General features: G+C 41.0%; 2 protein-coding genes across 2 annotated transcripts; both read left to right on the top strand.

Moving 5' to 3' along the window:
• Window positions 1-909: 909 nt before the first annotated feature.
• LOC121970414 (leucine-rich repeat receptor-like serine/threonine-protein kinase BAM1) lies at window positions 910-4344 on the top strand. Its single transcript, XM_042521132.1, has 2 exons — window positions 910-3599; window positions 3683-4344. Exons 1-2 carry the CDS (start codon window positions 989-991, stop codon window positions 4084-4086), a joined length of 3015 nt encoding a protein of 1004 aa, XP_042377066.1. The 5' UTR covers window positions 910-988; the 3' UTR covers window positions 4087-4344.
• Window positions 4345-12191: 7847 nt separating this feature from the next.
• LOC121970416 (growth-regulating factor 6-like) lies at window positions 12192-15446 on the top strand. The gene is made up of 4 exons (XM_042521135.1): window positions 12192-13362; window positions 13761-13985; window positions 14100-14427; window positions 14547-15446. The coding sequence occupies exons 1-4, from the start codon at window positions 12864-12866 to the stop codon at window positions 15334-15336; spliced, it is 1842 nt and encodes a 613-aa protein (XP_042377069.1). The 5' UTR covers window positions 12192-12863; the 3' UTR covers window positions 15337-15446.
• Window positions 15447-16293: the final 847 nt, after the last annotated feature.

A 16293-nucleotide genomic window follows, 5' to 3' on the forward strand; every position in this document is an offset into this window, starting at 1 on the left:
TTCGATCATTATGTTGATGGTGGTCCAGAGATATAATTTAAACTGATCAGTTTACAGACAAGATCAACTTGTTTATTGCAAGAATTTAGGATCTTACATACATGTCTATAAAGCCACATGCCGCGAGATCATTCAATTCAATTCAATTATTGATTCTCTTTAATTTACATCCAAAATTATCCAACAAATAATTGGCAGTCAACCCAGCAAACACGGTTCATGTCTTGCTCTTTTGACTGTTTTTAGTGGTTAGCCAAAGGGAAGTTCTAATTATTAAGCTACCATTGGAAAAAGATCGATCAACAAGGTTCGATGTAAATGCACTCACTGCTGCTGGACCATGATGGTTGCCGCTAGAAGCTGCTGTGCTTGAATGCAACTACTCATGTGCGAGTCGGGACCGCGGTGGCTCTGCGGTGAAGTTGATCGAACAGTGATGAGCTTTCGAATAATGGAGTGTGGTCCGAGTTCATGGCGACCTGGCTCATGTGGTACTTGAGCAGTGCTGCTAGCTATCAACTAATGTCCCCTGAAAGCTTAAACAGATTACAATTTACTTTGAGCAGTATACATTAATGTGGCTGAGTGTGTAGGAATCGAATCAATTTAATAGATCAATTCAGTTGATTTCTAAATTTAAATTAAATTTTTTAAATAAATTGGTCTATTATTTGGGTATAATTATGATTTAGTGAAATATTACATTATTATGTTTTTTTAAATAAAATAAAATAAAATACTCTGCCTTTCAATGTTTATGCAAATTTCATAGCATCTAAACAAAATACTGAAATAGGGATGAAAACAATGTCCCTTCTCGATCGGATGACCCCAAAATAAAATTTGAAATTAAAAAAAAATTGAATAAAATTTTCGTTTCCCAAAAAATAAAAAGGGGAGGAAATTAAGTAATTTGGCGATAATAAAAGCAAGGCCGTGGCAACCCCGACGCTCCTCAGTCCTACTTCCCGTCGCTCGACCCAAAGCAATGGCGCCCCCGCCGCCTCGCCGCCGCCAAAGCCTCTTCTTCTTCCTCCTCGCCGCCGCTTTACTGGCCGCGGCGGCGCAGGAGGAAATGGAGGCTGACGTCTTGCTCGAAATTAAGGCGGCCGTGCTCGATCCCTCCTCCGTGCTCGACGCCTGGAACTCCTCCTCCGTCGACGGCCACTGCTCCTGGCCCGGCGTTTCCTGCGACTCTCTTCAGGGATTCGTCGAGTCACTCGACCTCGGCGGACTCAATCTCTCCGGCGTCCTCTCCCCGGCCGTCGGACGCCTCCGCCACCTGCTCAATCTCTCCGCTGCCGCCAATTCACTCTACGGCCCCGTCCCTTCCGAGCTCTCTCGCCTCGCGAACCTCCGCCACCTCAATCTCTCCAATAACGTCTTCAATGGAACCTTCCCCTCCTCCCTTTCCCGCCTCAAGAACCTCGTCGTACTCGACCTCTACAACAATAACCTCACCGGCCCCCTCCCGACGGAGCTCTCCGAGATCCCCAACCTCCGCCACCTCCACCTTGGGGGAAACTTCTTCACCGGCATCATCCCCTCAGAGTTTGGTCGTTGGGAGTTTCTCGAGTACCTAGCTGTCTCTGGCAACGAACTCGTCGGCTCCCTGCCCCCCGAACTCGGTAATCTCACCCGTCTACGACAGCTCTATGTTGGTTACTTCAACAGCTTCGAGGGCGGCATCCCGCCGGAGATCGGCGGCCTTTCGTCGCTCGTCCGTCTCGACATGGCCAACTGCGGCCTGACAGGGGAGATCCCTCCCGAGCTCGACAAACTCCAGAACCTCGACACGCTGTTCCTCCAGGTGAACGGACTCTCCGGCAATCTTCCCATGGAGCTTGGCCGCCTGAGCCACCTCAAGTCGCTGGATCTCTCCAACAACGCCCTCTCCGGCGAGATCCCGTCTTCCTTCGCCGAGCTCCGCAACCTGACCCTGCTCAATCTGTTCCGCAACAAGCTCCACGGGTCGATCCCGGACTTCCTCGGCGACCTGCCGGCTCTGGAGGTGCTCCAAGTATGGGATAACAACTTCACCGGCAATATTCCCGAGCGACTAGGCCAGAGTGGGCGTCTGGAGATACTCGATATCTCATCGAACAAGCTCACCGGAACGCTTCCGGCGGACCTCTGTTCCCAGAACCGGCTGCATACCCTAATCACCCTCGGCAACTTCCTCTTCGGCCCCATTCCGGCGACTCTCGGCGCGTGCAAGTCACTAGCCAGGATCCGAATGGGGGAGAACTACCTCAACGGATCGATCCCCGATGCTCTCTTCAGCTTGCCGAAGCTCTCACAGATCGAGCTCCAGGACAATATCCTCACCGGCGGGTTCCCGGATACCGGCGCCGTAACCATGTCGCCGGACCTTGGTCAGATTAACCTGTCCAATAACCGGCTCTCAGGGCCTCTTCCGCCGACCATCGGCAACTACTCCGGCCTCCAGAAGCTTCTTTTGAACCAGAACCAGTTCTCTGGCCGCATTCCGCCGGAGATTGGGCGGTTGCAGGAACTCTCCAAGCTGGACTTCAGCGGGAACCGCTTCTCCGGGCCAATGGCACCGGAGATAAGCCACTGCAAGCTGTTGACTTTCGTCGACCTCAGCCGCAACAGGCTCTCCGGGAAGATCCCACCAGAGATTGCCGGAATGCGGATCTTGAACTATCTCAATCTATCTAGGAACCAGCTCGAGGGGAGTATTCCTGAATCGATCGGCACCATGCAGAGCCTCACGGCTGTCGATTTCTCTTACAACGACCTATCCGGACTCATCCCTGCTGCCGGGCAGTTCAGTTACTTCAATGCGAGTTCCTTTGTCGGCAATCCTGATCTCTGCGGTCCTTACCTCGGCTCCTGTGGCTCCGCCATCAACGACGGGAACTCCACTCATCCGAGGGGGCCGCTCTCGGCCTCTTTCAAGCTGCTTCTGGTTATCGCTCTCCTCGTTTGTTCCATCCTCTTCTCCATCGCCGCCATCATCAAGGCCTGGTCGCTAAAGAAGGCGAGCCAAGCCAGGATGTGGCGGCTCACGGCTTTCCAGCGCCTCGACTTCACCTGCGACGACGTCCTCGACTGCCTCAAGGAGGATAACATCATTGGCAAAGGCGGCGCCGGCATCGTGTTCAAGGGCGTAATGCCCAACGGTGAGCAGGTGGCGGTGAAGCGGCTCCTGGCGATGACCCGCGGGTCGCCGCACGACCACGGATTCTCGGCGGAGATTCAAACGCTCGGCCGCATCCGGCACCGGCATATCGTGAAGCTCCTCGGCTTCTGCTCCAATCACGAGACCAATCTGCTGGTCTACGAGTACATGCCCAACGGGAGCCTCGGCGAGGTTCTCCACGGGACGAAGGGCGGCCACCTCCTCTGGGACACGCGCTACAAGATCGCCGTCGATGCTGCCAAAGGGCTCTGCTATCTCCACCACGACTGCTCGCCGCTCATCCTCCACCGCGACGTCAAGTCCAACAACATCCTCCTCGACTCCAACTTCGAAGCCCACGTCGCTGATTTCGGCCTCGCCAAGTTCTTGCAAGACTCCGGCACCTCGGAGTGCATGTCGGCCATCGCCGGCTCCTACGGCTACATCGCTCCGGGTAATCGCGATGCTTTTTTACTCCTTTAATTCATCATCTGACCGCCGGAATCGAGCTCAAAAGCTTCGAACTCGCTTCGACAGAGTACGCATACACGCTGAAGGTGGACGAGAAGAGCGACGTGTACAGCTTCGGAGTGGTGCTCCTGGAGCTGGTGACCGGCCGGAAGCCGGTGGGGGAGTTCGGCGACGGCGTCGACCTCGTGCAGTGGGTCCGGAAGATGACGGGCTCCGACAAGGGGGGAGCGCTAAAGGTCATCGACCCCCGGCTCCACACGGTTCCTCTGCACGAGATCATGCACGTGTTCTACGTCGCCATGCTTTGCGTGGAAGAGCAGAGCGTGGAGCGGCCGACGATGAGGGACGTGGTTCAAATCCTTATGGACCTACCCCCACCACCGCCACCTCCGGCGATCATGGAGGCGAAGCAAGCGGCGCCAGAAGAAGCACGAAGCTTGCCGCCGCCGCCGGATCTCCTCAGCATCTGAATGTTGAGTGAATTTTTGCTGAACCGTAAAATGGAACTCGCATTTCCTAGAGATTGCTACAAATGAGGGAGCAGGAGAATTGTCATCGAGTGGATGTCTTTTTCCTTCCTGCGTCGCATCATGAATCTTGTTCTTGTTCCCTGCCAAGGACAAGTAGCACAAACATTCCATGTAATTTTTCTTTTCTTTAATTCTTTCTGCTGTTCATGATTTGTCCACAATCACTGTGCAAGAACGGAGAGAGAGACGATTGAGCCATTTGATTTGACGAGTTTGGAATTGATTGGCAAAATGACATCAAAAGGTAATACAGAGAACCTTGCCAGAGAGACATTCTCCCGTGTAAATTTCCCAAGCCTGCAAGTGGCCTCGTGGAGCAGTTCATTTAAACTCTCCTCTCCTCTCCTCTCCTCTCCTCTCTATGCGCCACTAGCTGAGATTCCATGAAAATCAAACTTCTAGCTGTTTGTTTGTAAATGGGTTAGGTAATTGATTAAAAATTTTATTATGAAAATCAAATAAATAAAAAATAGATTAATTGAATTTCCTTTATCAATCTGATCTTGGAAATCAAATGAGTAGTCAATTGCTCACGGCATATTTTATCGAATAAATTAAAATAATTAAGATTTAAAAATAAATAAATTTTAAATTAATCGAATTAAAATTTCTAATTAGATCAGCTCGATTGGTTATTTAAATTTAAATGAAAATTTGTTCAGCCCTATTTGGTAATCATAAGTGAGATCCGCTTTATGTGAAAGCGGATACTTCAGGAGATTATAAGAAAGGCTATTTAATGGATTAAAGCAAAAGCCCAATGAGTCCACTGGAAACGACGAAAGCAGATGGATCTCCATTGTCGTTTTTTTTTATAATTTTTTATTTAATTAACTCAAAGTATGGTAGCAAAAAATAATAGCCTTTGAAATAGTATTAACACATAAGGAAGACATTTACTTCGATTTTATCGAAATTCGAACTTCAAATTTTATGATGACAACACCTCATGTGCTAGCCACTAGACCGTCCCGATTCCTGTAGTATGATCCAACAATAAAATGTTGATGCAATCCATTTGATTTTCAATTGCGACGTATTACATAGCATTTTACTTCAGTGAGATGATAAACATAAAATGTTGGACGATTGATAGGACTATAAATGAATCAAGTGTTCGTGAATAAGTTTGGTGTTTAGCTTGGGAAAAACTTATTTATATTCATTTAATATACACAAGATTAATTAAATAAACAAGCTTAACAGTTCGTTAAACTAAATAAATAAATTTGAATATATATGTGTTCAGTTCGTTAATATTCATGAACAATGTTCGTAAACAATATTTATGAACAACATTCTTAAACAATGTTCACGAACCATATTCATTAATAAAACTATTATCAATATGCTAAATAAATAATAAAATAAATAAATAAATTGAATTATCAAACTCAATAACCAATAAAACAATTAAAAGTTTCAAATAATCAAATAAGTTCAAGCCAAGTTTGAATTGAGAGCTTAATAATATCTAAATGAACCAAGCTCGAACCAAGCTCAAGCCAACTTTCAAATAAGCTCAAGCTTATAAAAAATAAACAAAGTCAAGCTTGAATAATTATTTTAAAAGCTTGATTCATTTTAAGCTCGACTCAGTTTAGTTCAGTTACATTATTAAACAAGCTTAAACACCCTGAGACTCAGTTCGACTTAGCTCACCTACAACCCTAGTGGTTGAGTCTTACAATGAAAGTCTTCAATGGACTAAATCAATCATCCAAAAATTAATCAATAGAAAGAATTATATAATTATATTAGTGCTAGTTAAAAAATTAATATTTATTTATCAGAATGAATCTGTTAATTAATCGTATATTATATATCAATATTTGTTAAGTCTACCGAGTGCAATGTAAATTTAATTATTAATTTCTTATATTGAAATGTCAAAATCAAGAGGCAAGTTGAATGTATAAAAAATAGATTTCTATGGCCATTTTGTGAATTTTAATTACCTTTTTATTTTCATTTATACATTTAATTTATAAAAATGACAATAATTATTTGGACATTTCAAAAATAGAATTAGATTATAATGACCTTTTAAAGCTGTATTTATCTATTTAAAACAAAAGGCCATGTTAATCTAAATTGTTGTATGCTTATTTTTAAATCACAATAATTATTTATTTAAAATAATTGTACAATAATTTCACTATACTTATTTTAAGTTTTTTTTAATCATTTCAAAACCCAAAGTGTTTTTTTGGGGGGTTTTATTATTTCAAAAGTGATGGATGGATAGATAAATAAACGATAAATTATCCTAAAATTTTCATATAAATTTTAAGTTTACCATCAGTCTACATGTCAAATAATATTTATTTCAACTTCTTAATCCATCTAACTTACTTAATTCACTACATGTGCACAATCTTATATAATTATATCCAATTAAATTATATATATATATATATTTTTTGATTTCAAATATTTTATACCTAATAATAAAGTGAATTATATACCTATATATATACAACATATTGAATACGTGACAACATATTGAATATGTGGCAACATATATATAAATGATGCTGATTGATTTATTATAGATAGTACTAGAATAAAAAATTTACTAAATTTTAATTTAAATGATGTTAAATTTAAAAGAAATTATATTTCATTATGGGCTCTTTTAACCTATATTTTGTAATGTATCTAAAAAATGTGTACACAAAAATTATGTTAAATTTAGGAGGAATTATACATCATCATAAACTTCTTATACCTATATTTTACCATGATATAGGTAGTGTACTAGTTTGACTTTAAATAGTACTAAATTTAGGAGGAATTTTACCTTATTTTGGATGATTGATACCTCCTTTTAGAATATTTGTACTTATATTTTATAATAGTCTCTCAAAATTTATGCACAAGTAGTGAATTGGAAATAATTAGGAAGTTGAAATAAATATTCTCTGACATAGGGACTGACAAAAATTTGCATGAGAATTTTAGGGTAATTTGCCTATAAATAAAAACATCATTTTAATTTTAATAAATATAGACCTTAATTATGTCAATCATTAGGAAACGAGCCCTCTTTTCTATTGGAGCAATCGGTATAATTTTAGATTTTGATATTTGAACAAAGATTTAAGTTAGATTATTTGTTATATTTTATATGCACTTGTAAGTATGCAGAATGTAAGTACAATAAAGAAAAATCCAAGTATGATCTTGGCAAAAAAAAAAAGTCCAAGTGTGATCTTGGCAATAGTAAAAGTCCAAGTGGAGTCTTGGCAGTGTAAGTGCAAGTATGTAGTCTTGACAACATAAATCCAAGTGTGACTTGGCAAGGTTGAAGTCCCGGAGAGAGAAGCTCTTAGCAATGGAAGACCTGACAACAAGGACAAAGCCGAAGAAAGTTCTCGAAGGCAGTGAAGGATGAGAAAGCATCTGACAAACACAAGGCTGATGGAGGAGGCTAGAAGGCAAAGTCAAGATTGTTCGGATGAGGATAAGTGCTGAGAGAATGTATTCAGGATAAATGCTAGGTTTAGGGTTTATCAATCGACTAGGAAGAGAACAGAATATTTCTGTTCTCTCAACCGAAGTGGACGACTGGTCCTGACATTAGTTGACTGGTATCGAGCCGTTAGGATGTAACGATCGAATTTCACAGAAGACCAGTCAACTGATAGTGTGATCAGCCGACTGGCAATGGTAGAAACAACTTGGCTATTTTTTCCCAAGCTCTATATAATGGAACTTGGGGTGCCTGGTTTGAGTGACAAAATTAGAGATGGTTAACCCCATAGAGTCTCCCAAGCTCAGAGATAATCCAAGAGATCTTGATCGAGTTGTGGTGAACTTTCTCCATGACAAAGAGAATTGAGATAATTGAAGTTTGTCGGAGAATCATCTACCGACGGATTAGGATCGTCCACCTTACGAACAACCATAGAATATGAGCTCTAATTTCCGAGCCACATTAAATGTACATGTTAGGGTTTCCTTGTTTTTTTATTGTCTTTCATATTTATAGGTTAGTTTTCGTATATACTTGTTGTTTATATTTTCGCTGTGCAAACAAGTATCGAAAAATGACTGAAGTGGATGATCGATTATTCATCCCCTCTAACTAGGAATCAAAGTCCCAATACTTCCACCAACAATCACATTACCTATCTAATCATAGAATCTTACAATTCAATTATTTGATTTATTAATCAAGTCTCGCAATTTCCTTTATTTTTTAATTTTTTTTAAATTTTTAAAATTTTTTAAGTTGAAATTAAATTTCCTCCATTTTCAAAATACAAGGAACTTACTTTAAAAAGGTTTTTTCAATTATAAGAGTCATATTTAATATCATCAATCAATTTTTTATTTTTAAATATTTATTATTATTATTTTGTTCTTGAGAGATGTTGGAGGGAAGACTTCATATTTTCTATCCACTCATCTAACAAATCTGATCCAATTCAGTCTTCTATCTCCACTTTATAAATTTGTCATCTCTTCGTTTCTGTGGGGGATAACCAGGGGCGTAGCTATATAAGGCTCAGGAGGTGCGGTCGCATCTCTTGGAATTCAAGGAAAATATTAATACGGTGGGAAAAAAATATATAGTTATAAATTTTGAAACGTTCTCTACTTTTTTGTAAAAAATTTCAATTAAACCCCTTTCAACTTAACCTATTTTCCTTTTTTCCCAACTCAATTTTTTTCTTTATCCATTTTTCTTCTTCCCCCTCTAATCCCGAACTTTTATTTTCCTCTTTTCATTTTTTTTCTTCCTATAATTTTTTTCATATTCTTTTTTATAACTTTAATTTTGCCCGCAAAATCTTTCGCGACTTGTCGCTGTTGTTATATTCCAAGTCACTATCACCGGACACCGATTGCTACCATCGTCACTGTCATTTGTTGCATGGTTGTTGTCTTCACTTGGTTAACGTCGTCGCTTCGCCGATGCTCCATAAAAAAACATCTTTTAATTGAGGTGAAATTTACTTAATTGATTTCTTTCGCTTAGCCGACACCGTTGTTTGCTATTAGCATCATCATCATCGTTCGCTGACTTCGTCGCTTTGCTCCTCTTGAATGAAAATCCTAGCTACGCCACTGAGGATCACCACATGGTGGGTGGCCTTGGGTTAGGTTGAAGGTAGTAAAGGTGTCAAAAATAAATCTAATCCAATGATATGATCCGAATCAATTCGAAAAAAATAAGCTCCAGTTAGAAATTTTCAAATTAGAGATTTTTGAATCAGATTCGCGTTGACCTAGGTTGATCCGAATTTATATTTTAGTAAATTTTTTAAGGTTAAATTAAATTTTATTTTAAAATTAAGATGTTTTTATATATATCAATGTTAGTAGGATAATGATGGAGTATTAAGATAAAAATAAAAAATTATAAAAAAATAGTCAAAAAATATATATTTTTAATTAGATTATTTAAGTTATTCGGGTATGATTCGAGTTGGTCGAATTCGGGTTCATATTTAAGAGTTTCGGATTGTATTCAGATTCGGGTCAGATTCAAATTGTAATATTTTATATTTTTGTTTTCAATCTGACCCAAATTAACACCCCTAGAAGGGAGACTAGAGAACACCTTTGATATGGGCCGTTATGAACAGACCCAGGTATGACGTAGCAGTTAAAGTCAAGGGGGTGTGACGGTCAGAGTCAATGGGAGGTGGTAATCAAGGGGTCACTCACAACAAGACTTGGTTCCTTACCCAACACTAAGGCCCTCGGTACAAGGACGCCCGGCCAATAGGTCTGTCGGACCAAAGGGGTCTAGCGCTCGCTGCATGTAGTAAGACACCTAGTATATAATCGACCAGCCATCATCCGTCTGGGTTCAAGAGAGTCTTAGCTGACTACAAGACTAGTCGGGTGTAATATTCGAGCAAGCCCCAAGGGCCTAGCATCCCTCTCTAAGTGCCTAGTCAAACATATGAGCCTTCACTGTTCATTCTCCCGTCCTCCTGTGTATGAACGGTCGGATAAACAACTGACTTATCTTCGCCAAGTAAACATACAAGGCAAATCTCAGAAAACCTAACTGGATTTCCATAGCTCAAATATCACTTCAGGTACAAGCCTCCCAATACAATGACGATCAGCTAAAAATACTAATTGAGCCTCTCGGGGGCTCGGTTCTCCATTCTTCATAAACAAGTTTCCTTGCATATGGTTGGTCGGTCTTAAAAACCGTCCGAATGTAGGGAACTTCGTTTTCCATTACTTCATAATCAAATCTTCAGCATTACATAATATATATCCAAGCAGTCTTAAAGGTCGAACATTTTACCATACTCGGTAGTCTGCTCTTATATACATACCCAGTTGACTAAATATCCGACCAGGATATTTTCGGGGACCACATTGCCAAAGAATCGTAATAAATTGTCAAAAAAATAACAACCGTTTGTCAGAGAATATTCTTCTATTATTATATGAGCATTCAATAAAACCTTCCTCGAAAGTGACTTTACATTTTCCATTAGTCGACACTTTATGATAGTTTGTCAAAAAATAACAATCGATTGTCAGAAAATATTCTTTTATTATTACATGGACATTCAATAGAACCTTCCTCGAAGATGACTCTACATTTTCCATTAGTCGATACTTTATAACAACATATTCCTTTAACTGCGTCATTAATGACGTCAGTTACAAAAAAAAGTATGCACACGAGTAACGGAAGATTTCTTGAACAATAACTATATGCCTCTCAGAATATATATTTCCTTACTCGACAACTTCTGAGAACTGATATCCTCTACCACCTCATGATTTCGGAGGTTATGAGAGATGATATATAAAGGGGTCCTCTCCGATAGTAAAATACGCTTTTGAGACACGCCTTAATACGCCTGGACATGCTCTGCTACATTGCTACTATTCAATTTTCCACTCAGGTATCACACTGACTTGAGCGTCGAAATGCCTTCGCCAAAGACCCCTTCCCTGGTTTTTGACGTTGATATTTGTTTATTCTCTCGAGTGTGTAAAGGAGAGATTTTCACCCCCATTCAAAACCCCTGCTCTAATTTAAAGTCTTCGTTATGTCAACCTCGCAACCACTGAGTCACCTGCCCAACGCACCATCTCTCCCACTTTCAAATCGAATCAACCTCCATTTTGAATTTTAAACAAAGTTAGATTTTCAAATAATAGATATTCTAATCTATAAAATATTATGTGATAAGAAAAGAATAAATAAAGTTACAATTATAATTACACGATTAGTTGATTAATGAGAACTCATTTCCATCCGCTAACTAGCAGTGTATGGATTCAAGTTTTTAATCTGTTTAAATTTGACAGTTTAGATTAATTGATTTTTTTTATCTTGAATTTTAAAATGCATTAAGATCGTACTCTTACCATAGCTCTGAAAATGGTGTTAAAAAATGAGAAGGTTTTGTTGTCATTTTATTGTACGATGAATGAAAATGACAAGCAAAACACAGCATTTTTGTTTTTATGAAAATGGTGAAAAATTCTTTCATATTTTTTAGCCCTTTAGATCAGAAAAAAACAGTGGAAATATCCTAAATCATACCTTAGCTTTCTGAAGAATCTGTCTTCTTTTTGTCCTGTCCCGGTAAACAGGCTGTAATTCTTCATAAGCTCGATCTATGTATTTGTTCTTCTAATAGCACTGGAATAGAAGAAGAAGACGACAAAAAGGTAAAGATGTACTGTAGCTTTCACGATTGGATGCAAGAATTGACATACGTTTCAGACCTTTTTTATTTTTTTGAAGATAAAGTGCGAATTACCTGACTGATTACCATCGATAAAATTGACCGAGGAGCAGTGAAAGAAAAGCAGCAACGCCTCCACCAGGTCCACCACCACCACCAACACCACCACCAGATTCTGAGTCTTTTTTGTTAGAAAAATCAACTGTTAATAACCTAACTAATGTAAGTAAATCATCATTACTTACCAAACTTGTCGCCTGTAATCCTGTACTTTGATAAATATGCACAGGAGTTCACTCATCTTGCTTTAGCTTTGAGTGTGATTTCCTCAAGCACATTCCACGCCTGTTCTTTATTGTCTACTTCAGATTAAATCCAATGTGGCCTACGACAATGAGAGCAATGTTTTGGCTGTTCTAAGAGTTGGTCCGTGGGCTCACGTGCTGCGACCTAAGTCTTCAGTGATGCGAGCGGGATTTTGATAGTAGCCAAAGATCAAAGTGGCAGGCAGCTCCCTCTTGCCACCCTCAAACTGTGGCAATCCCATTTTAATGCCGAGTGTTCTTGGCACCAAGCATCCATTATTCCATAAGGAACATTGTGGCTGGTGTGGTGCATGCATCCAATTTGTTCAAAAATTGCTGGCAGAAGACACCAAATCATTTTTTCCTGGCATGCCCAAATGTAAGAATTCACCGTTACAGGTATCTGTTTGGATGAGACGAGAGGAGCTTCATTAATGAAAAGGGAAGAAAAGAAAAGGGAGGCTAATTTTCTTACACTTTAATTTGGAGTGTAAGAAAATAAGGCATTGAAGGGTCGGAAGGGAGGATAGGAGAAGGGAGTTAATTTGGAATGTGAGGAAATAATCCATTGAAGGGTAGGAGAGGGTAAAAATTCCCCTTCCCTCCCCTCATCTTCTTCCCTCACCTTCTTCCCAAACAAGATAAAAGTTATCCTTCCATTACTTACCCTTCCTTCATCTCCTCCCAAACAGACCACTGCTCCTCTGTCCCCTTCTTACCATGAGAATGAATGCTGCACTTGCCGGCCCCACTCCCTCCCTCCACCTTCCTCAACCTTCCATCCGATGACCACCACCCCTTTTTCTGCAGTCATTGCTACTTTGGTCATGCATTGGACATGGACCTCGGCGGTGTGGTGAGCATGGATGGATTAGTAGGAGGAGTAGGTGCTTCCTCTGAGGCTGGCAGCCTTCTGTCTTGTTCCCTGACCAACTCCAGTAAGAAAACCTGCAAGCCGAAAGGGCTCCTTGGGTGTGAAGGCTTTCAGAAGTTGGGGAGGGTTGCTGAGTCTCCCCATGAGCATTGTGATTGGAGAGCCTCCAAGATGGCCAGGACTGAGGCAATGGTGGCAGACGCCCATTTTCTTCTCCCCGATGGGGGGCAAATGCTCAGCTTCTCATCAACTTCCAAGCAAGATAGCTTTGTGCTCAAGTGTGATGGATCACTGCCTTCATACTACTCTCCTCCTCCGGCATCATCTACTCCAAAACCTTGTCTTTGGAGCGCAGGTAACTTAGACCATCTCTCAGATCTCTGAGCTGGTGCCTGTTTGATTCCAGAGTTGCTATTCTTCTGGCTTATTTAGTGAAAAAAGTGTCTTTGTTGTGATTTTTTTCCCTCCTTCCTTTTGAAACCTTGCCGCTATTCTCGTGAATGAACGGGAAATAGGGAATGTAAGCAGAATGAGAGAAAAAGGTGGCTGCTCGACGAAAGGGGAAGGGATAGAGAAGAATATACATGTTTGATTTGGTGTTCTTGCAGTTTGCTCGACGTTCTTCATCATGGCATTTTTTTTCATGCTCATCTTCCATGCCTCTATGCCTTGCCTGTTTTCCTGTTAAATCCTTATGAAGATTCTGGCTTGCTTTAACCGTAAAACGTATTCCTTTTCTTTTTCCTGTTACAGGTTTGTATTCAGAAAGCCATGACGTGAATATGAATGGAGCTTTGACAAGAGCAAGATACCCCTTCACGCCATCTCAGTGGCTGGAACTAGAACACCAGGCCTTGATCTACAAATACATTGATGCAAGAGTACCAATACCTTCAAGTCTACTCGCCCCCATCAGGAGAAGCCTCAGCTCTTCTGTGTTCCCTCCCTTCTCAGCTGGATATTTTGGTTCAAGTGCATGTAAATATTTCGTCATCATTTTTTCCCCTCACTATTTGTTCTGCCTTAGCAGATTATTACCTCGTGAACTTTTTAATCATCATGTCAAATATTTTTGTTCTTGAGCTTTTATAGTGGGATGGGGATCAGTGTACCTGGGCTATGCTGGAAATACTGATCCAGAGCCTGGTAGATGTCGACGAACTGATGGGAAAAAATGGCGGTGCTCGAGGGATGCAGTTGTCGACCAGAAGTACTGTGAGCATCATATGGAGCGGGGCCGCCACCGTTCAAGAAAGCATGTGGAAGACCAATCTGGCCATGCCGCGGAAGTGAAGCCTTCTGTTACACCTCCACAATCAGCTATAGCAGTCACTGGCGGTGGAACGTCCAGGGATGCGCCACCACAGAGTGAACTCACCAAGTCCACCGTTGGTGATTCATGCCCTGCCCCATTCAACATGTATGGAAAACTACTAGCTATTATTTACTCTGCTTACCAGTCGATTTCATAGGCTGATTATTTAGTTTATCAACAGCTGTCTCTTGCCGTTTACTTAATTGCTAATCAATTGTGTGCAGGATGATGCTCAGAAAAGAAAACTCAAATGACGAAGGACAAGATCCTGTAAGTCTATCCATGCTATCCTCTACTAAACCAAAGTCGGTGACGTCAATGGCTATCACAGAACAACACACAGCAGATTTTCAACTTGTTTCTGCATGTCCTCGTTTCAATTCATCTACTTCTTTCTCTGATAACAGCAATCATTTCCCCACTCTGAAGATTGAATCCCTACAACCCCAACCCTATTCGCTTCATCACTTCATTGATGCTTGGCCCCAAAGCCAATCTGATCATTCAACTGTTACGTGGCCTGAGATTGAAGACATGCAATCTGAAAGAACTCAACTCTCCATGTCAATACCCATGGCTTCCTCAAAATTCTCATCCTCCACTTCTCCAAACAATGAAAATGTGACAGTCTCACCCCTTAAGCTGTCACGGGAATATGAACTTGCAAGTGAGGGCTCACAGGGCATACTGAATGAAGTGAACCAAAGAAGAGCAAATTGGATACCAAACCACTGGGTGGTCTCAATGGGCGGACCTCTGGGAGAGGTCCTCACAAACACCACCAGCACACCCAAGGATCAAAACAAGAACTGCTCATCATCATCACTAAACCTCATGCCTGATGGCTGGGATTCGAGCCCCCAGATGCATTCATCTCCATCGGATGTTCTGCAAAAAACCTCATTTGGTTCTCTTACCAGCAGCACAGGGAGTAGCCCAAGGGCAGATAACAAAAAAACTAATGAAAACTCTGGTGGGAGTTTGTGTGATGAATTCATGGCCAAGCCCTTGTAGGTCCTTCCGATCATCACCTAACTGTATGATCTTTTCTGAAGCTGCAACTGGAAAAATATATGTAATGTTCACTTATATGCATCACTGAAGACAATGAGATTTGAAAACCTTGATTGGGGTATGTAGTACAATTTGTTTCCTTTTCCTTCCCTAGTTTTTCTATTTTAATCCTAACTTGTAACATTGTGTGGTTGCATGACTTGACGAGTACTTCCGTGTGAAACCTAAACCTTTATTCAAGGGCTTGCACATATTTGTAGTTTATGCAAAGCAATGTGGATACCTTTCATTTGCAAGAACTTGAAGTAGGTTCAGGAAGTGGCGAATAGTTGATGATGATATGGTTAGTTGGCCATGAAAAATCAAAAGGTGTTGAATCTGAAGACATGGATTCTTTGCTTCAAGGGAATTCCTACTCCTGAAACAAAACCAGGGAATGCATCTTGAATCAAGAGTTGATAGAATCCATACCTACACTAGGAACACTTGGTCATGCAAAATTGAATTCTATAGAACCCGAGTGATGGTTGAACACAGAAATTACTACCTGTGCCATAGTTGTTGGCCTGCACAATACCGAAAGGTTCATGCACATGGAGAGGATTGCTTCAAAAGATAGTATTCATTTTCAGTGGAGCACTACAAGAGCTGTATGCATTTAGTGACTACAAATAGATGTCTCTGCTGTTCAAACTTCAAAATTAACCTCAGTTGTCGTTCGTGATACGTTGCTGTAAAGTGGCAGTCTCTGGCTCAAATTCGTGTTGGAGCAGTGGAGGACAGGGAGCCAAATCTGGCGGCAATTTATTGCCCAACTGTACAATTAAACAGTGGGGGTCACAATAAGTGTAGCTCCTCATACTACGCTTCAAATTAAGTGAGAGACCACCGAGTAGCCGAGTAGCTAAAACAAGGACCAAGTGGCTCGATATCCAGAGAAATAATTGTCTGTTTCTT

This window comes from Zingiber officinale, chromosome 4A (assembly GCF_018446385.1).
Source record: "Zingiber officinale cultivar Zhangliang chromosome 4A, Zo_v1.1, whole genome shotgun sequence".
In the NCBI taxonomy this organism is placed as follows: Eukaryota; Viridiplantae; Streptophyta; class Magnoliopsida; order Zingiberales; family Zingiberaceae; genus Zingiber; species Zingiber officinale.